The 22,364-nt window shown below is 41.4% G+C and overlaps 1 protein-coding gene and 1 long non-coding RNA gene across 7 annotated transcripts; one reads left to right on the top strand and one right to left on the bottom strand.

The window, feature by feature from the left end:
• Positions 1 to 925: 925 nt before the first annotated feature.
• On the bottom strand, positions 926 to 5,534 carry LOC144598769 (uncharacterized). 2 transcript variants are annotated; one of them, XR_013547897.1, is made up of 3 exons: positions 5,382 to 5,534; positions 4,271 to 4,388; positions 926 to 1,615 (listed from the first exon to the last, which is right to left on the bottom strand). It is a non-coding gene; the product is annotated as an uncharacterized LOC144598769 (long non-coding RNA). The 2 variants fall into 2 exon arrangements; XR_013547896.1 differs by lacking the exon at positions 5,382 to 5,534 and adding an exon at positions 4,466 to 4,558.
• tiprl (TIP41, TOR signaling pathway regulator-like (S. cerevisiae)) lies at positions 5,219 to 20,761 on the top strand. Of its 5 annotated transcripts, none has more exons than XM_078409162.1 (8): positions 5,219 to 5,360; positions 11,481 to 11,600; positions 12,230 to 12,409; positions 13,465 to 13,561; positions 14,622 to 14,753; positions 16,420 to 16,515; positions 19,145 to 19,207; positions 19,938 to 20,761. In XM_078409162.1, exons 2-8 carry the CDS (start codon positions 11,497 to 11,499, stop codon positions 20,112 to 20,114), a joined length of 849 nt encoding a protein of 282 aa, XP_078265288.1. In that variant the 5' UTR covers positions 5,219 to 5,360; positions 11,481 to 11,496; the 3' UTR covers positions 20,115 to 20,761. The 5 variants fall into 5 exon arrangements, with proteins under 5 accessions (XP_078265288.1, XP_078265292.1, XP_078265287.1 ...); XM_078409161.1 differs by lacking the exon at positions 5,219 to 5,360 and adding an exon at positions 5,417 to 5,553; XM_078409163.1 differs by lacking the exon at positions 5,219 to 5,360 and adding an exon at positions 6,999 to 7,478.
• Positions 20,762 to 22,364: the final 1,603 nt, after the last annotated feature.

Genomic DNA, 22,364 nt, shown 5'->3' with positions numbered 1-22,364 from the left:
AATTGAGTTTCAGATATACCAGAGGGTGTTTTTCACTTAATTGAAGGCTCCCAGCGGCAGTTGACATTTATTTCACCGTCTGTCACTGGGAACAGCTTCTATAGGACTATGTTAAGCAGCTATTCAGGATGAACCTTGAGAAGAGCCTCTGAATCTCTTTGAAGGCCTTCCTGGCAAGAACACATTCTCTATTGAGATGAGCATTGGTCTCACTTGCCCTACAGATGACAGGAGGGCAATGAGTGGTGCAGTCAATATGCCAACCACACTACCAACCCGTCTCTGCTGCATTCACCTATAATATTAAAGGTCCACAATGAGACCATAGAAAACAAGGGTCTCTTTCCGTATCTTGGAAGCTACTTCTCTATGATGATGAAATAGAGTAGAGCTTTCATTGCACTTACACAACCTGTGACCATCTGTGGAAAAGGGTTTATGAAGATCAAGACCATAAACTTAGCACAACGAATATTACCCACCAAGCAACAGAGATTTTGTACACTTCTATATGTTTCTAAATCATAGATTACCTGCAGCACACTCCTCAATGAACTGGAGAGATACAGCCCCTTAAGAAATAAGGAACTGCAGATGTTGGTTTACAAAAGTACTATGGGCACATCTCCTGTCTCACCAGAGGCCCCAAAATATTGACTGTCAAAGATGTTGAATACTTTACTGCCACAATCTGACCATCAAGTTGTGCATATGAAAGAATGCAATCTGAGTGTTCCCCAACCAAAATCATGGATGAACCCTAAGATCTATCCTCTAGTGAAGTCTGAGGTATTCAATATATAGAAACTAGGAACGTAACGGGTCAGGCAGTGTCTCTGGAGGACATGGATAAGTGACGTTTTGTGTTGGGACCCTTCTTCAGAACTGTAAGAAGGGCCCCAACCCAAAACATCACCTGCCCATGTCCTCCAGAGATGCTGCCTGATCTGCTGAGTTACTCCAGCACTTTGTGGGGTTTTTTGTACTACCATTCGAGTCTCTAGAAATACCTTCAACTCCACAGATATAATTGAATCAAGGTCAATGTGGTTTCCCAGTCAGCAGCTCCAGCATTTTGACTCCAATTACACTCAATGGGTTTTAACAGGTGGGCTGTAGGGACACTCTCTAGTCTCCCCAGGTCGGGTACTCTACATAATAATGGCAAGAGACTACCCAGTGGACAGAAACAATGCAAGGATGTTACTAATGGTTCTTTGAAAAAGTAAACCATGTGAATCCCTGGACCATAACTGCTCAATATGGATCAGTTCAATTTGGGATAGCATCAAGAACCACAGGTCCCTTCATTGGGAGCATACAGAAAGAGAGCATCAGCTTTGAAAACATCCATCCACCTGCCCTGTCAATGAAATGCTCAATGCTTCTGGAACCTACAGTTGAAAGCACCTAAAACCCCACAGCAGGGGAGATGAGTGCAGAAACAATGGCAGAAGCATTATCTAGATTAGATTGAATATAACTGAGAGCTAGCATCTCACCAAAATTAATTCCACAATTGTCTGTTTTTTTCTTCACATCCTCACAAAGCCTCTAATTTTTCAAGATTTTTGCGGTTTCTTTGCTCAGAATTTTCCATTTTCTCTGGCATCACCTAAATGTGGAACAGTAGAAGTAAACACAAGAATTAACATGTGACCCAGCTGTATTTATTTCAATAATAGTATTCACCAGTAAATGCATCAAAATGCCATTTTGTCCATGAGCAACTACCTCTTGGAGTTGGACTACAATTTATGTCTGTTCATGTACTTGCTCCAAGTTTTAATCCACTGCTGTTAAAGGGTCTCCTGAAGTAAAATGAGATTGAACAGTGAAGGTTGCTCAATGTTCATTGCCCCATGCTGTGCTTAAAGCAGCTGCTATCTCAGAGGGACCAGATTTGTAACCTTTCCCTTGCAATATCTGTAGGTATGGCAGATGGTAGCTCAGATGGTATGGGAAGATCCTCATGGAATCAACCATTCTCCAGAAAGCAAAATATTAAATTGATCCATGGGATAATGAATTGTTTGATTTTTTTTGTAGCTTTGCCAACAATTTTTCCATCCCTAATCCCCTAATGAACAAAGATTTCAGAAGGATCTGAGGTCAACCGAATGGTAGACAAGGTTAAGATTAGAATTCCTTGAGGCCATCTATGAACGTATTTTTTTCCACAAAAAAACTATAAATTCATGGTCACGGTTACTTATGTCGTGATTTAATGCACATTTGCTCGAATTCCTGACTGCCACAAACTGATCCAAACTCATATCTCCAGATGAATAACAAGAGCAAGTGACTACAGACCCTGGAAATCTGAAATAAAGGAAAATACATTAAATATGCTCAGCAAGTCTGGCAGCATATGTGGAGGGGGAGGAACAGTTTGTGTTTTATATTAATAACCTTTTATACGTCTCCATTAGCCCTGGCCTAATAACAACTGGAGTGTTGCGGGGATGTGAGATATACAGACTATTCAAGTTAACATGTTCAAGTGTTTTGCCCGTTACTTAACATTAGCATGACATCCATCATCATTTATTTACAACTTAAAGCTAATAGTAGAGTTCAACTAATTTGTGTGCAATTGGTCTTTCCCAATAGAGCCCTTGAAACACACAGGTTCAGCATATCCCTTGGCAGAAAGTCCAGGACCTTTGAGTATGTCAGTTTGCAGCACTCATTCATGGACAACACCTTGCACTGAAACAAATTGAGTTTCAGATATACCAGAGGGTGTTTTTCACTTAATTGAAGGCTCCCAGCGGCAGTTGACATTTATTTCACCGTCTGTCACTGGGAACAGCTTCTATAGGACTATGTTAAGCAGCTATTCAGGATGAACCTTGAGAAGAGCCTCTGAATCTCTTTGAAGGCCTTCCTGGCAAGAACACATTCTCTATTGAGATGAGCATTGGTCTTACTTGCCCTACAGATGACAGGAGGGCAATGAGTGGTGCAGTCAATATGCCAACCACACTGAAAGATTTAATGCAGAGGGCCTTGCTCATCATCAGTCAAATTTTTCTACCAACCCGTCTCTGCTGCATTCACCTATAATATTAAAGGTCCACAATGAGACCATAGAAAACAAGGGTCTCTTTCCGTATCTTGGAAGCTACTTCTCTATGATGATGAAATACAGTAGAGCTTTCTTTGCACTTACACAACCCGTGACCATCTGTGGAAAAGGGTTTATGAAGATCAAGACCATAAACTTAGCACAACGTCTATTACCCACCAAGCAACAGAGATTTTGTACACTTCTATATGTTTCTAAATCATAGATTACCTGCAGCACACTCCTCAATGAACTGGAGAGATACAGCCGTTTAAGAAATAAGGAACTGCAGATGTTGGTTTACAAAAGTACTATGAGCACATCTCCTGTCTCACCAGAGGCCCCAAAATATTGACTGTCAAAGATGTTGAATACTTTACTGCCACAATCTGACCATCAAGTTGTGCATATGAAAGAATGCAATCTGAGTGTTCCCCAACCAAAATCATGGATGAACCCTAAGATCTATCCTCTAGTGAAGTCTGAGGTATTCAATATATAGAAACTAGGAACGTAACGGGTCAGGCAGCGTCTCTGGAGGACATGGATAAGTGACGTTTTGTGTTGGGACCCTTCTTCAGAACTGTAAGAAGGGTCCCAACCCAAAACATCACCTGCCCATGTCCTCCAGAGATGCTGCCTGATCTGCTGAGTTACTCCAGCACTTTGTGGGGTTTTTTGTACTACCATTCGAGTCTCTAGAAATACCTTCAACTCCACAGATATAATTGAATCAAGGTCAATGTGGTTTCCCAGTCAGCAGCTCCAGCATTTTGACTCCAATTACACTCAATGGGTTTTAACGGGTGGGCTGTAGGGACACTCTCTAGTCTCCCCAGGTCGGGTACTCTACATAATAATGGCAAGAGACTACCCAGTGGACAGAAACAATGCAAGGATGTTACTAATGGTTCTTTGAAAAAGTAAACCATGTGAATCCCTGGACCATAACTGCTCAATATGGATCAGTTCAATTTGGGATAGCATCAAGAACCACAGGTCCCTTCATTGGGAGCATACAGAAAGAGAGCATCAGCTTTGAAAACATCCATCCACCTGCCCTGTCAATGAAATGCTCAATGCTTCTGGAACCTACAGTTGAAAGCACCTAAAACCCCACAGCAGGGGAGATGAGTGCAGAAACAATGGCAGAAGCATTATCTAGATTAGATTGAATATAACTGAGAGCTAGCATCTCACCAAAATTAATTCCACAATTGTCTGTGTTTTTTTTCTTCACGTCCTCACAAAGCCTCTAATTTTTCAAGATTTTTGCGAAGTTTCTTTGCTCAGAATTTTCAATTTTCTCTGGCATCACCTAAATGTGGAACAGTAGAAGTAAACACAAGAATTAACATGTGACCCAGCTGTATTTACTTCAATAATAGTACTCACCAGTAAATGCATCAGAATGCCATTTTGTCCATGAGCAACTACCTCTTGGAGTTGGACTACAATTTATGCCTGTTCATGTACTTGCTCCAAGTTTTAATCCACTGCTGTTAAAGGGTCTCCTGAAGTAAAATGAGATTGAACAGTGAAGGTTGCTCATTGTTCATTGCCCCATGCTGTGCTTAAAGCAGCTGCTATCTCAGAGGGACCAGATTTGCAACCTTTCCCTTGCAATATCTGTAGGTATGGCAGATGGTAGCTCAGATGGTATGGGAAGATCCTCATGGAATCAACCATTCTCCAGAAAGCAAAATATTAAATTGATCCATGGGATAATGAATTGTTTGATCTTTTTTTGTAGCTTTGCCAACAATTTTTCCATCCCTAATCCCCTAATGAACAAAGATTTCAGAAGGATCTGAGGTCAACCGAATGGTAGACAAGGTTAAGATTAGAATTCCTTGAGGCCATCTATGAACGTATTTTTTTCCACAAAAAAACTATAAATTCATGGTCACGGTTACTTATGTCGTGATTTAATGCACATTTGCTCGAATTCCTGACTGCCACAAACTGATCCAAACTCATATCTCCAGATGAATAACAAGAGCAAGTGACTACAGACCCTGGAAATCTGAAATAAAGGAAAATACATTAAATATGCTCAGCAAGTCTGGCAGCATATGTGGAGGGGGAGGAACAGTTTGTGTTTTATATTATGAACCTTTTATACGTCTCCATTAGCCCTGGCCTAATAACAACTGGAGTGATGCGGGGATGTGAGCTCAAACACTGCTTGTCTGTTGCTGGCCCCACGGACACTTTAGGCAGATGGACCCCAGTCAATTACTCAACGAGTCTTTCATAATTTCAGTCAGAAACAGGAGCGAGCCGAGGGGTAAAGTGTGTTAAATCATACTTTGGGTTATTTCCCATGGAGGTTGTGCTCGCTGCCGCCGGGAGCTGCGGTGTGAGAGGGCGGAACGGTCGGAGGGTTCCCGGGCGATGTCGGCCCGCAATGCCGGCGGCTCCGTGGCCTGGGCACAGCACGGGAGTAACGGCGGCGCGTCGGGAGCGAGCGCAGGACAGCGGTGAGGGGGGCAGGAGGGGGTGAAGGGGGAAGGGTGAGGGGGGCAGGAGAGCAGCGAGGGGGTGGAGGAGGGGGGGTGAAGGAGGGGGTGAGGGGGGCAGGTGGAGAGCGGTGAGGGGTGGAGGAGGGGGGGTGAAGGAGGGGGTGAGGGGGGCAGGTGGAGAGCGGTGAGGGGGGGAGGAGGGGGTGAGGGGGAGGAGAGCAGCGAGGGGGTGGAGGAGGGGGCAAGGGGGGCAGGAGGAGAGCGGTGAGGGGGTGAGGGGGGCAGGAGGAGGGGTGAGGGGGAGGAGAGCAGCGCGGGGGTGGTGGAGAGAGGGGCAGGAGGAGGGGGTGAGGGGGGCAGGAGGAGAGCGGTGAGGGGGGGAGGAGGAGGGGTGAGGGGGGAGGAGAGCAGCGAGGGGGTGGCGGAGGAGGGCAGGAGGAGGGGGTGAGGGGGCAGGAGGAGCAGTGAGGGGGTGGAGGAGGGGGCGAGGGGGTGGAGGAGGGATGAGGGGGCGGAGGAGGGGGTGAGGGGGGCAGGAGAGCAGTGAGGGGTGGAGGAGGGGGCGAGGGGGTGGAGGAGGGATGAGGGGGCGGAGGAGGGGGTGAGGGGGCGGAGGAGGGCGTGAGGGGCAGGAGAGCAGTGAGGGGGTGGAGGAGGGGGTGAGGGGGGCAGGAGGAGTGGGTGAGGGGGGCAGGAGGAGTGAGGGGAGGAGGAGAGCAGTGAGGGGGCAGGAGGAGGGGGTGAGGGAGACAGGAGGAGGGGGTGAGGGGGGCAGGAGAGCGGTGAGGGGGCGGAGGAGGGTGAGGGAGAGAGAGAGGGGGGATGAAGGGGGCGAAGGGCTGGGGTGGGGGGGAGGTGGTGATGAACAGGGTGAGGTTATGAAGGGGGCAGTGAGGGGACGGAGGGGGTGAAGGAGGCAGTGAGGGGATGAATGGGGGTGTGGGATGGGGAGTGAGTGAGTGAGGATGGTATCAGTAAGGTGAAGGAACCACAGGAAGAGAAAATCAGAAGGGGGTGATGGACTCGGGGAGGAGACGGTGTTGGGATTGAACAATCGGGAGGGTGGAGGTTCAGAAAATCAGAAAGGAGGGAGGGGAAATCGGTGATGGGAGGCAATGTGAGGGTATCTGAGAGGGTTGAAACATGGGGGTGTCAGAGGGTGGAAGTGTGGTGTGACAGGGTGGGGGGAGCACGGGTATCAGGGAGGGAAGGAGCATGCAGTGGCTGAGAGAATATGTGAGGGAGCATGGGGGTGTCAAGTAGTGGAGGGAGGAGGAAGAGGAGGGATGAGATGGAGCATATGTGTGTTATGGAGAAAGGGGGCCTGGTGGTGGCGTGAAGGAGGCAGTGAGTGTGGTGATATCGGGATGGGAGAGCGGGGTTGTTCTGTCGGTGAGGGGAGTGAGGGAGTGCTGGGAGGTCACGGTGGAATTGTGTGGGAATCAGGGAAAGGGGATATGAGTTGGAGGAGAGAGGTGGTAAGATTTTGAAGAGTTGATTGAAGGGGGAAGGTTGAGCAAAAGGTGGGAGGTCAATAAATGAAGTGAAGGGGAAAGAGGAGCAAAAAGATAAGGGCAGTGAAAAGGTACAACAAAGAATAAAAGCAAAGAATAACGAGAGACTGAGGAAGAGTCCTGACCCGAAATGTCACCTATCCATATTCTCCATTGATGCTGCCTGACCCGCTGAGTTACTGCCTCACTTTGTCTTCTTTTGTAAATCAGCATCTGAAGTTTCTATGAGACGTTTTAAAACGATTAAAGAACACGGGTCAGAGAATTGAAGCAGTGAACAAAAGATCATATAATTGAGCATGTGATGTGGTAATATAGAGAATGTGGGGAATTGAGGAGTGTGTGACACACAGTGGCTTAGTGCATCGCAGTGGATGAAGGAATTGGAAGCACGGTACCAGGGTATATGAGGAGAACAAAAGGCAGATTGTAAGTCGGGTGTTGTTCATACGATGGGGATAGTGTTTGTGTAAAACTGAAATCATTCAAAATTTGGATAAAAGTGTTGCAGTTGTTGAGGATACTACTTGGATGTTAAGAATCCAGTGGTATCTGGACTGGGAACATCCTATGCAGAAAGTGGATTTGAATGAACTGTAGGCATGGTCCTTGCATGTAACATTGAACTGGTGCCCAGACTGTAATAAGGTTTTAATGTCCCACTGTTGAGGTTATATTTTAGGCTTTCATAGATATGTTTATTCTATCTCGTAACTACAAAATACAATGTTGTTACTTGGCATCTAACTTCTTGCAAATGCAGAGAAGTATAAAAGTTTATAACATCCATGCTGACTCTTTCTCCTCTTATAACCTGCCACTTACTATCTCCTTCATAACCATCAACTCCATTTTACATTTTTTTGTAATTTGCCGATCACAGTGACATCACAGTGAAGGAGCATGTGTGTGGCCCGGACATTGAACTGATGGCTGTGGGTCTCCGCTTATGCTGTGTGCCCTGGGGATTCTCACACGATGTTGTGGTGGCTGTTTAAGTCTATATTTAATTTTTATGTGGTTATGTATCTTGTTGCTTTTTGTATCACTGTTGGCAAATCAAATTCCCTGTATGTTTACACACTTAACTAATACATTAATTACAATAAGGGTTAGTGGCCCATTAATCTACCAGTATGTCTGTAGACTGTGGTAGGAAATCAAGCACCTGGCAAAGACTCGTAAGATCAGGGGGCAAATGTGCAAACTCTACACAGGCAACATCAAGTTCAGAATCAAAGCTGGAGCTCTGAGACAGTACCATTATTTGTTGCTCCACTAGGATTTTTTTTACATCGGGCTTGAGCCTTGTAAATCAAGAACAACAAGAACTGATTGTTCTGCCAATGCATAAGAGAGAATACAGTAAAATTGACAAGCCTTTATCAATGATGTTGATGTGATATTTAAGGATCAGTTGCTTAATATTGAGGCATATCTGTTGATAGCCCAGTGAGAGTTGTTTCTAGACTTAAAAATACTTTTCTTATTGTACAACATCTTTCTAATCCACCAGAGGCCTCCACTGAGATGCTGAACTCTCCGTAGCAATGAATATCCCGTTGGAATCACCCAGTCCTTCTGTGAGCATATGAGCCTTTCCGCCCGCTGATTATTCACTGACATACCTGGACAGCTGATTGGTACAATGCATTTTAGTTAACATTTTACCATTCAATAGTTTCATCTTGTTGCCAGAAATGTAACAAAAAAATATATATTTTTCATATGAAGCCAAAAGCAACAACGATGCTTTGTGCTTTCTCCATTGCAGTGGGAGGGAACTTAATTGGTAAGAGATGGAGGAATCGTCTTAATCAACAGCTCATAGTGGTTGGTCAAAACAGTCCTGGTGAGCTCCTCCCAGAATATCTAACAGTGAAGTCCCCCCCCCCATTACCTGCCACTGGAATTCACTTCATCTATCCCAACTGCTGACATTCAGCTTGCAGTGAATGTACATAAACAGATCCAAATAGCCTTGAAAGAAAGTACCCTGAGGACACTGTTCATCAAAACTGGTGATTTCATCCTAGACCAACCTCAAGAGTGCTACCAATACTATCAACACATCTCCTGTCTCACCAAAGGTCCAGAAATCTTGACCATTAAAGATGTTGAACACGCCCCTGCTGCAATCTGACCATCGGCTTGTGCTCTAGTCCCTGTTTACAAGCAGAACCAGGTGTGCTAATTTGGTCCACGGAATTCATACAGTGCTGGTCTGAGGACACACATGACTGCTTTGAGTCAATGGACTGGTCCATATTCAAGGTTTCAGCATAGAGGACTGTGTATGAACGAAGTCAATCTGAGTATTCCCCAACCAAAATCATGGATGAACCTTAAGATCCATCCTCTTGTGAAGGCCAAATCTGAGGCATTCACTCCTATCATAGATTTAAGGCGAAAGGGGCAAAGTTTAAAGGAGATGTGTGCGGGACATGCTTTTTTACACAGAGGGTGGTGGGGGCCTGGAACGCGCTGCTAGGGGTGGTGGCTGAAGCAGATACGTTAGTCGCATTTAAAAGACTTGCATAGGCACATGGATATACTGACAGTGGAGGGATATGGATTTTGGGAAGACAGATAAGTGACGGCCTGGCATCAAGTTTGGCACAGACATTGTGGGCCGAAGGGCCTGTTCCTGTGCTGTACTATTCTATGTTCTATGTAAGAACTCATCTCAGCACTTTACTGGTGATTGACAACAAATCTACAGGGTGATAATTATCTGGCTTTGACTTAGCCTGCTATTTGTGAACAGGGCACACCTGGGGAAATTTTTACTATTCAACAATTTCATAGATTAATTGTTTTTATAATTCTGAAACAGATGAGCTGGAGGTGTTCAATGCTGGCATGTTATCTGTTCCTTGCCCTCGACTATTTAAGTTGAATTACCCAGCGATAATTGTATTGGCTGAAAATTGGTTTCTGTGATGGTGAGGATCACAGAAAGACGTTAACTTGAATCAAGAGGGTTTTATTGTCACATGTCCTGAAATGGAACAATGAAATTCTTACTCGCAGCAGCAGCACAACAAATATGTAAACATAGTACCTTGTAGAACTCGTAATAAGCAACTGGAAAGGAGAAGTAGGGACAGAACTAAGCCTGGCAAGTGATAGGTGGATAGAGGCGAGGGAGAGTGATTGACAGGCAGGTGGAGTAAGTGACAAAGGCTAGAGGTATATATATATATATATATAAAATTTAAAAAAACAATAATAGTGCAAAGTTAAAGATAATGCCCCCAAGTCTACAGTTTGACACCTATTTGGAGGTTGTAGTGTTTAGTAGCCTGATGGTTGTAGAGAAGAAGCTGTTCCTGAACCTGGACGTTACAGTTTTCAGGCTCCTATACATTTTTCCTCATGGCAGGAGTGATATGAGAGTGTGACCAGGATGGTGTGGGTCTCTGATGATGCTGGCTGCATTTGATGCTAGGACACAAAGAACCGTTGTTGCTTTGAGACAGCGACTCCTGTAGATCCTTTCGATGGTTCATTAAATTGGCTGAAGATGGCTGCAATTGATCCAGCCTCACCTTTAGCACTCAAATGGTGAGCTCTGTCATTGTTGACGAAGGGGATGATCTTAGGCCATCACCTCATCTTAGCTGCTTAATTGTCCACCATCATTGACTAGATATGGCAGTGCTACAGGGTATTGATTTGATCGTTAGGTTATGCATCATTTAGCACTGCTATTGTGTGCTCCCTCAGACTCCTTCCATCCATAAACCACCTCCTGGCTTTACATTTCATTCTTCCTCTTCTCTCCTTATATGACACCCTTTTGTCTCCTTTTCATGCCCAGCCTTTGTCACTTACTCCACCCGTCTGTCAATCACTCTCCCTCACTATCAGTCTGAAGAAGGGTCCCGACCCAAAACATTGTCTGTCTATTCCTTCAACAGATGCTTCTGTGTTCCTCTAGCATTTTGTTTGCTGAAGATTCCAACATATACAGTTTCTTGTGCCTCTGTTTTGTAGCTTCATCTGGTTGGAACTTCAAGTTTAACTACTCTTTGTGCTGTGACCACAATGCTCTTTATTTAGTCTGGTTGGTCCCATGGCCTGTTGCTAATGGGCTATGATGTGGTGGGATACTCTTTAGCTGTTGCTGACAGATCCTATTAATACTACACAACAAAATGGAGGGTGCCCATAGTGTGAAGAACAACTTTGTGTCCGGAAGGAGTCAATGATGATCACGCAAGCTAATGTTATCATGGGCACATGTGGCTGCAACATGTAGTGTGGGGACAAGGTCAAGTAACTTTTGTGTTGGTTGGCTTACAAGGATCTTCCAATGTCCATTGCTGTAATCACTGGATAGATATATTAATAAATAATTTATTGATAGCACTATCATTTTACACTTGTAGTATAATTTATAATTGTGGCTGTGGATTTTTATTTCAGCTAACATTTGAACAGTATGACAACGCAAAGTTTCAAAAACAGCAAGCAAGAATTTAACTTTGGACCATGGAAGCTCACTGCCAACAAAAGTCATATTATGAAATCGAAAGATATTGAAAAGTATGAAATTAGTACCTTTTTAAAGAATTGAATTGATTTTCTCTCGCATAGTATCTTAATGTCAGTGATACTGGATCACCACATTAAAGTATTGATTAATGTAATGCGTTATCATTTGTATTTTTTCAAGAAATCTATAAACTTGCCTACTATGATAAATGACTATCTTTTATTGCCTTTTCCATGCTAGCAAGTATGTGCAAACAATTGAATTTAACGGACTTGCCCTTTTATACAATATGCTGGCCTTTGTTAATTAGGTCATGAAAGTATCCACAGTTGGAATTGATTTGATAATTTAGCAGGTTTGATTAAGTTGCTTAAACTTAATATACCCTTTTGTCCATTTCTTGTAAATTTACCATTTCTGGCTCATTAAAGACACCGCAGATGAAAAATAATGGAATATGAGTAGGATCAAGTGTAAAATAACAACTAACACCATCATTTTGAATAAATCTTTTTGGCAGGTCATATAAAGAGAAGTAGATTGGTCCAAATTCATGGAATTTTACATTCTAATGTATTCTCATGCAAAACTATATCTCCCACATTGTGAATTTGCGAATATTGTTGAAGTTACACGAAAGCATTTACTGATACACTTTTTCATAATGATCAACCTACAGGTTAGCTGAGGAAATGAAGATGCATTCTCTTCCAGAGATGTTGTTTGGTGATAATGTTTTAAAGGTTCAACATGCTGGTGGATTTGGAATTGTATTTAATGCAACAGATGCCTTAAAGACAGTGGATAACGGGCATGGTACAGTTAAAGTAGCATGTGCGGATGCATGGCAGGAGAGCAGGTGAGGACATACCATAAGTGTTTCAACTCTGTCTTTTACTTCAGAAGGTAATGTTCATGATTTTTGCAGTGTGATGATGATTGTTCAGGCTTTGATTAACTGTAACTGGATTTTGTTTAGGGATACAACATGGTAACAGGCCTTTCGGCTCACTGTCCATGTCAAACATCAATCACCCATAAGATTTAGATTTAGAGATACAGTGCAGAAACAGGCCCTTCGGCCCACCGGATCCGCGCCGCCCAGCGATCCCCACACATTAACACTATCCTACACCCACTAGGGACAATTTTTACATTTGCCCAGCCAATTAACCTACAAACCTGTGCGTCTTTGAAGTGTGGGAGGAAACCGAAGATCTCGGCGAAAACCCACGCAGATCACGGGGAGAACATACAAACTCCGTACAGACAGCACCCGTAGTCTGGATCGAACCTGAGTCTCCGGCGCTGTATTCGCTGTAAGGCAGCAACTCTACCGCTGCGCCACAGTGCCGCAAAATGGTAAATTGACTGAGGCCAATTAAACTACAAACCTGCACGTCTTTGGAATGTGGAGGAAACCGGAGTACCCGGAGAAAACGCATGTGGTCACAGGGAGAACGTACAAACTCTGCGCAGACTGCACCCGTGGTTGGGATTGAACCTGGCTCTTTGGTGTTGTGAGGCAGCAGCTCCACTGCAACACCAGAAATTAGAACTGAAAATGCTAGTAAACCAGAAATTTACCTTTGGATTTTTGGAATATTTTTCAGCCACTGGAATTAGCACTACTTCAATAGTTGATTTAAACATTATAATCCTTTGTCCCGCCCCCCTGACATCAGTCTGAAGAAGGGTCTCGACCCGAAACGTCACCCATTCCTTCTCTCCTGAGATGTTGCGTAACCTGCTGAGTTACTCCAGCATTTTGTGAAATCACATTATAAATATTTTATTCTCAAAGAAATTATATCATGAACTTTATGATCATTGAAATTTTTAAAAGGGGTATATTTTAGGCTAGCATTTAAGTGTTTGCATTATTTTAACACTATATAAATATTTTAATCCTAGGGCCGATTCTGAACACTCAAAGGTTGTTAAACCTTATGATTGGACATTTACCACAAACTATAAAGGAACATTACTTGGTGATAATTTAAAGTTAAAGGTAAGTCGTCAACTTCAATCCCATTATTATGTTTAAGACTGTTCCCCTGTTAGAGGAGCACAATCATAAAATTAGCAATTTTTACCAGTGTCATTTAATGTGATGAAAGGTTAATATATCTATTCTGATGAAAGATTATTAACATGATACATTCATTCTGCTTCTCTTTCCACAGATCCTACCTAAAATACTAAGATTTACTAGCATTTTCAGTTCTAATTTCTACTTTAAGTTTTCTGATGATGACACAAAGAGCTGGAATAACTCAACGGGTCGGGCAATATTTCTGGAGAGCGTGGATAAGTGACGTTTCGAGTCTGGACCCTCTTAGTCTGAAGAAGGGTCCCTACCCAAAATGGTACCTATCCATATTCCCCAGAGATGCTGCCTGACCTGTTGAGTTACTCTAGCTTTTTGTGCATTTTTTTATAGACCAGCACCTGCAGTTCCTTGTTTCTTTAACTTTTCTGATGTACTTTTAACCGTATTCACAATGTAATTGGTGACTCGCAATGATTTCTGGTTAGCATTTTTTTAAATTGTCATTCATACCTTCATATTCCTTTGTGCTTGTCATCGCTAAACAAATTTTAAATGCTTATGTTCAGCAATTCAAGCCTCTTGAATTTAATCTCTATACCTTGGTGCCTGTGCTTTCAGCTTCCGTCCCCAAACACTGTTATTACCTCCCACCCCTTTCCTTCTGTAAGCCATTCCATCTTTCTGAACACCCTTTTGACCATTTGTCCTAATTTCTCCTTAAATGTTTAATGTCAATTTTTAAAAAACTTTTTGTGAAGCAACTTACAAAGTTTTGTAAATTAAAGATGCTACACGTATAACATGTTAAACAATCAAACATCATTCAGTAGAATGCAAGTGCTGGAGTAACTCAGCGGGTCAGGCAGCATCTCTGAAGGACATGGATAGGCGTTGTTTTGGGTTGGAATCCTTATTCAGACTGGGTCTGCCTGACCTGCTGAGTTTCTCCACAGCTCCTGCAGTTCCATGTGTCATCTTTCATTAGTTGGCTGAATGGAAAACGTACTTCTTTTTAAAGGTCACTCCCACAACTGAACGCATTGATCTGGAGAAATTGAAAACAAGAGAACAAATCATGTATTTTGAAGAAGTTTTGTTGTTTGAAGATGAACTTCATGATCATGGTGTTTCCATGTTGAGCGTAAAAGTGGTAAGATGTATTACATGACAGTTTCTTTGTTAACTATCCCTTGTGCAAGGAAGGCTGAAAATAAAATTCTTGTTCTTTTTGCCAAGAATACCAGAACTATACATCTACATTTTGGCAGCTCCACTGCAAAATCTCCTCAAGATATGCCCACTTTGAAATAATTCTCCTCCTCGCTCTGAGAGTTCTGTGAGACACTCTCTCATTGCTCCCCATCTGTGATTCCTGCTGCTCTCCAATCTGAAGAAGGGTCTTGACCCAAAATATCCATGTCATATATCCATGTTTTCCAGGGAAGCTGGCAGACTTGTTAACTCCAGCACTTTGGCTTTTTTAACCATATCTGTTTGTGGATTACTTAAAACACACTCCAAACAAATTTTGAGAGTACTATAATGATTTTTATGTTCCTTCATGGGTAGATATTATTTTATATCAGGTCCATAAACCATGTGGGATTTGGTGTTAACAAGCTTGAAGCTTTTTAATAATTTTAATTGTCCTTTGGCATGACTAAGTTTTTGCATTTTATTTATGATGCTAAGAATCCTTATGCTTTTCAACAGCATTGTCAACTTGTCTTGTGGGAAGTTTCTGTACATGGTGTTTCATCAATCAATAGTTAAGATGTCCTTATCCCATTGAAAATTATAGTTGCAGTGATTACTCCAATTAGAATTGCCCTTTTTTAAAGTCCTGTTTAAAGTAAGGACGGTTTTTAAAAGAAAATCAGGAGACTAGGTTGTTAACACAACTTATGCTGTAGTTTAAAAGTTGTTGAGGTTTACCTTGTGGTTGTTTACCTTATGGTTCAAGAGCACTGTTTCTTTTTCGTACAATTTGGAACTTCAATTCTTTCATCTCTCACCTGTTTTTCATCTCTGGCCTTTGTCCAACCATTTGCATTTCAACCTCCCCCTCTGCCCTGCCTTATCTGTGTTCACCTATCACTTGCCATGCTTTGTCCTTCCCCTCCTCTCTTCCAGCTTTCTGTCTCCCTCCCCGCCCCCCCTCCCCCGAAAATCAGTCTGAAGAAGGGTCCTGACACAAAACGTTACCTGTCCATGTTTTCCAGAGATTCTGCCTGATTGCTGAGTTTCTCCAGCACTTTGTATCTCTTTTTGTAAACCAGCATCTACAGTTCTTTGTTTCGACGACCTTCTCAGCTGAAAATTATTTTTTTGCTGAGGTGGATACCTTTTATTCACTTTGTTACAAAACAAAGTTTCTGTGGATTTTTCTTTGGTTACTCAAATATTTCACAACTCAAATGTAGAAAAGAAATTTGGAATTGCTTAATAGGGTATTGTGGGGGAAATTATGACCAATATTTAGAGATACAGTATGGAAGCAGATCCTTCAGTCCACCAAATCCATATCACCCTTTGATCACGCGTCAATACTTGTTCTATGATACCCCGGCCTACATATTAGGGGCTATTCTATGGAGGTCAATTCGCCTACAAACCCACATGTCTTTGGGATGTGGGATGAAAGTAGAGCACCCGGAAGAAACCTGGGCGGTTACAGGGAGAATGTGCAAACGCCACGCAGACAGCACCCGAGGTCAGGATCAAACCCAGGTCTCTTGCAGCGACTCTACCATCTGCGCCATTGTGCTGCCTACTGTGTAGTACAATTGATTGATTAATTAATCTTTCTCTTCCAGAGAGTTATGCCGTCTAGTTTCTTCGTTCTGTTGAGATTTTTCTTGAGAGTTGATGGTGTACTCATACGGACAAATGACACGAGAGTTTATCATGAGGTAAGAATGGATAAATAGCTTTGTTTCACCCGCATATTTCAGTAGTGTAATGGTATTATAATTAAGCATTTCACCAGTTCCCCATTAGCTACCTTAATATATTTAAACTGTAATTTTAAGGTTTTAAATGCAAACCTGTCATTCATTCTTAATTATTCTGTGATTTATAATAATAATAATAATAATGCATTTTATTTATATAGCGCTTTTCATATACTCAAAGACGCTTTACAGAGATTTTGAGAACAGGGAAATTAATAAATAGATAAATAAGTAAATAAATAAATGAACAGAGAAAGGAGACAGAAGGTGAGGTGACCTTCAGTGGTTGAAGGCAGTACTGAACAGGTGAGACTTCAGCGATGTTTTGAATGTGGTGAGTGTGGAGGAGTCTCTAACGGTTTGGGGTAGTGAGTTCCATAGGGTGGGAGCAGCGATGGAGAAAGCCCTGTCCCCCCAGGATCTGAGTTTGGTCCGGATGTGGGGGGATAGGAGATTGGCAGCGGCAGAGCGGAGGGTGCAGGTGGGAGTGTGCCTGTGGAGGAGGTCGGTCAGGTAGGATGGGGCCAGGTTATGGAGGGCTTTGTAGGTTTATGGACTGGTTATTAGGAGGAATTTAGATTCTGATCAGATGATCATCAATGTCCATATGCATGAATGTCCATAGAAGTACCATAACTTGTTTTGGTACACTTTTTCCTACTCTTCACAAAATCTTTGGCTATTTTCAGCTATGTATACAACAGTTTATATGTTGCCGATACATTAATTTTGTCTTGCCCTATGATCGCAGCAACTGCAACTAACTTTTCACCATGGAGGTGGGGATTAATGCATGAAAATAGCCTCATGCAAAAACAAAAAAATGCTGCATAAATGGATGTGCTGCCTCCAAAGCCCCTGATTCCACTTAGTTGGATGCAAAATCCACGGTATTTTGAAGAAGACCAGAGAAGTTATGCCAGTGTCTTAACTAGGTTTTGGTTTATTATTGTCACATGTACTGAGCTACAGCGAAAAGCTTTGTTTTGCATGCGAGCCAAATAAATCAGATATAATCAGTTCAAACTCAAGTACAATAGAAGGAGCAAAGGGGGAGATACAGAGTGCAGAATAGAGTTCTCAGCATTGTGGTGCACAAGTAGACAAAGTCCAATGTCTGCAATGGGGTAGAGGTGAATGGGAAGGTGAATATGGGAAGGACCATTCAGAAGCCTGATAACAGAGAAGCAGCTGTTCCTGAGATAACAGAGATAATAACATTATAACGGATTATTTGGTTATTATCACATTGGTGTTTGAGAGAACGAGAGTCATCCCAAACCTTTGAGAATGAAATCCCTGCTTGTTCATACTCCATACTCCATATAATAAGCATCCCCTTAAACCTCCCCACTTGTGCATAATAAAAAAACAATTTTCCAACTTACACCAAGGCTACAATTAGAAAAGGAAATAAAATATTTTATTTAAATATGGTTGACATTAAAACTATCTTCCTCAGTCACTTAATCAATTTGGGCTTAAATTTTGGATTACTTTCCGATCTGCTGTTTGGGTAAGATCAATCATTTGCAAGAGGTGCATGATATTTTTGGCGTTTTTATTGCTTAGCTTGAGGTCTCTAGTTTTAAGAGACCACTTTTTATTTACCTCTTCAGTGTTTTTAATCTTGTGTTCCATTTTCAAAATCATGAAATCATTGGTTAGAGTGCAATCAATGAAATGTGTGATGTCTTTTGCAAAAATTTGAAGGTTGAATAATGCAGGTTTGCTCAGTGTGGATAAATTAGAGTGGGATAAATAGGCTTCATCCTTTGTTATCTCAAGATTTGTTTATATTATTCTAAGAAAATATTAAGTTGTATTTTCCAGTTTTGAAAATGCTAGGATATTTCTAACTTATTGTTGAACTCCAAATACCGAATAAAGTATTTCAGATCCAGAAAACCTGGAAGAAAAGCAGAAAATTCAGATAACCCTATTATAACGGACCATGGTGAGGAGGGGGGAGAAATGGTGTCCTTTATTACTGAGTGTCCGCTATAGAGGACAAGGGATTTGCTCCAACCACCTAGCGGCCACCCTGTGAAACAACAAGTTGTTTTCAAATACAAAGTTATTTTTAACAGTTAAAAGTATATTTTTGATACTGCAAGCTAAAAATATTAAAGGCTGGTAGTTACATTGTTTAATAGAGTATCATTGTACGTGTCGATCGAAACAATTGCTTGTCAATTTTAATAACCTCCTGCAGTGCAATCAGCAAGCAGCCTGTGTTCTTAAAGGGACAGTGGTGTCAAATCACTGTGGGCATGCTCTGCAGACTCCATTGGTAGAGACTGTTGTGCAGACAATATAAAGAAAGAAAAATGTTTGAGGCAAATCACTTTTATAAGAAGTCATACTCATACCTCAGGTGTAATAGGAAAATAATACATTGATGAATGCATTACTTTAATCATCAGTGTCTTTTGATGTTTAAAAACAAACCAGACCCTCATTAATGGTTTATAGAGAGAAATGCAATAACACAATATACAATGTAAAAAGTAAATAGTTATGAAAACTCAAGATGTATTTTTTAAATAAATAATATTGATCATTTAACATATTTTCTTTTTCTTAGGCTGACAAAAACTACCTTCTTTCTGAGTACAGTTCACGGGAAAGTTATATATCGGCTCTTCAGGTAACTTTAAAAATACTTGGGATTTGTTCATGTTGTTAGGAGCAGAATTAGTCCATTCAGCCCATCAAGTCTACTCTGCCATCTGTAATGAATTGAGACATTTGGCAATACACCTTAAAAGCTGTTGTTAAGGGATTTTAATATGTGTTAGCACCCTGACTTTCAGTTGTAAACCTGTGAAGCTTACATTTGCACGTGAATTATGAAAACCTTTTGCTTGTTGTTAAAAGAAAGATGCAGCATTTACCTTTGATCAAAGATCACCTTAAAGTGCAGATATTAATCCGGAGACGAATGAGATCTTTATAGTTAAGAACTACTAAATATTCTGAAGAAGGGTCTCGACCCGAAACGTCACCCATTCCTTCTCTCCTGAGATGCTGCCTGACCTGCTGAGTTACTCCAGCATTTTGTGAATAAATACCTTCGATTTGTATCAGCATCTGCAGTTATTGCCTTATACTAAATATTTTATGGTCTTTTAAGCTTTCTACATCTTTTAGACCTCAAATCAATTGAGTTCCTATTAAAAATTGACCCTAAGATATGGTGTGCAACACCGGAATGCTTAACCCTTTTGTATGGAATTCAAATGTGCAATGTTTTTCCCTTAGCTGTATGAATCCAATTAGTCTGAATTGGATTAATGAATATATTATCGTGTTCAAATATTACCATCCCATTGAGTAGAAAGCTCTAGATGTAAACAATGAATTCATTTTTGTTTCAGAATGTTCCACAATATCTTTTCACTGATCCGAACGAGATCTCACAGTATTTACCTCTGAAGCAGCTGACCTGTGAGAAATTGGAATTCCCTGAGGACGTGAACAACAGCACTGTATTTGGAAACGTTCAGATCTGTGTTAATTCAGATGAGGCTAACAGAGAATCAAGACAAACGTGATATTCTACGATGGGAAGAAACGTTTTTAAATGATAGGCCAATGTAATACTGTTGATTATTTTAGTGACTGTCAATATATTGGGGAACTACTGCAGTAAATTTTGTCTTGTCACAAGCAGCAGCTACCATTTTAACAGCTGTAAAGGATAATTTATCAAAGGTAGAATTTATTAAATGGTTTGATTGACAATGCGGGCTTTTTACAGTAGAAGCTAAAGCACTGTAGGCAGTGCAGCTTTCAGTCAGATTTTTTTTGTAATATGCTGGCTTATTGGTGTTTCTATAGTGAAATGTTGAATCAATTTGAGCTCTGAAAAGGTGAATGGGATTTATAACTGGTCATTGTAATTAAGGATAAAATTAGTAATTATACAAAAGGTAAACTTAAACTGCACCATTCATAATGTTCTGCAATATGTATAAAGCTATGCCACGACATTTGTGTTGTTTTACATTCATGCTTTTCCCATTAATACAAGTAAATTACAACATTTGCCCACACAAATCAACATTACAGGCAGTCGTTTTGCTGTAAGTTACATTTGTGCGGTTTTGTGTTGATGACCAGTCATTATAAACCAATAATGGATATCTCTAAAACCGTGGAACAGTGTAAACTATGTAATTTAAATAAAGATCGATTTCTGAATTGTTCCATTCTTGATGTGACCTGAAGTTGTTTGACTTGCAACCGATTTTGCATTAACCACATTAATCTTTAAGGTAGTAAACTGAACTGTTGATTCCAACATTTCAATTGCACTAAATTGGCCAAGAGTAATATGACAGAAAAATAAGGGACATTTCCAGCATTAGGGAGGCCATTTAGCTCATTGTAAAAAAAAGACACTAAATGAATTCCATTTCCCAGCTCTTGATCCATTTTCTTGCAGGTTATACATTTTAAAGTACCCAAATAGTTTCTTCATAAAAATTGTTCATGGAAACAGACATAAATACATCAGAACCAGAAAATCTTAAGCAAGATTTGTTTAATTGTGTACATTTATGAAACTGGACTGAAGTGTAGGGTAGGTTTAATTGCATATCTTCAGTAGTGTCAATGGCTATTTTAGATCCTACAGTGAGTAGATTTGGAAGGGCATCCAGCTCTCTGCAGCATATTCTGTTTTTATTTTGGATTAAAATAAATTGATCAATTTTTAAAAAAAACTACACCCTCCCTCTGTTATGAGGAGAGATTGTATGGGCTGGATTTTTCTTAGAGCAGTGGTTGGATTGTGACTTTCATTACACTAATGGCTTTGTTTTTTCCCACTACATTATGGTTATTAATTTTTGATTTTTTGGGGGATAATATATTATCTGTGTATTGCATTTACAGGCTGCTGAACTGCTACAAGTAATAATTCCATTGTGGTGTTGTCGGTGGTACATATGACAAACACTTTTGACACTTAACCTGATGAAAGTACGCAAAATTATGAGGGGTATAAAGGTCTACATTGTATGAAACTTTCTCGTAGGAGAGGCATCTAAAACCGGATGGCATAGGGTTAGCATTGTACACACACAGCTGAAATAACTCAGCAGGTCAGGCAATATCTCTGGATGACAGAGAGGTGGTGTTTTGGGTTGGGACTCTTCAGACACCTTCAGCACAGACTTGGAGTGGGGATGGAGGTGAAAGAGAAGAGTCTGAAGGAGGGTCTCGACCCGAAACGTCACCCATTCCTTCTCTCCTGAGATGCTGCCTGACCTGCTGAGTTACTCCAGCATTTTGTGAATAAATACCTTCGATTTGTACCAGCATCTGCAGTTATTTTCTTATTCTCACCCAGGTGGTTGGAACTTGAAATGCACTGCCTGAGGACAGTGATGGGGGCACCTCCCATATCTGAGAAGTATCTGGATGAGGCCTTGAATAACCAAGTCACAGAAGGCTAGGAGCCAAGTACTGATTAATGGCAAAAGTATAGATGGCCGCAGTGGGCTGAAGTTGGGCATGTTTCTGCCCTCTCTCCCTTTATGATTATATTACTATTATTAATGTAAGTATTACCATAGCAAAACAACAAACAGAAGGCAAGTCACGCAATGCTTTAAAGGGCATCTATCCCTTTATCATTCACAGTGTCAAATGTTGGGACGATTGTGGATGACCAAACTAACTCAGAGGAAAAGGACTTAAGTGCTGGAGTAACTCAGCGGGTCAGGCAGCATCTTTGAAGAAAGGATGATTGACGTTTTGGGCCTCACAGAACTTCTGTGGCCAGAGAACTTCTTCAA

Source organism: Rhinoraja longicauda, chromosome 12 (assembly GCF_053455715.1).
Source record: "Rhinoraja longicauda isolate Sanriku21f chromosome 12, sRhiLon1.1, whole genome shotgun sequence".
NCBI classification, from domain to species: Eukaryota; Metazoa; Chordata; class Chondrichthyes; order Rajiformes; family Arhynchobatidae; genus Rhinoraja; species Rhinoraja longicauda.
Note: the sequence above shows the minus strand (reverse complement) of the source record. Positions and strands in the feature narration are given on the sequence as shown.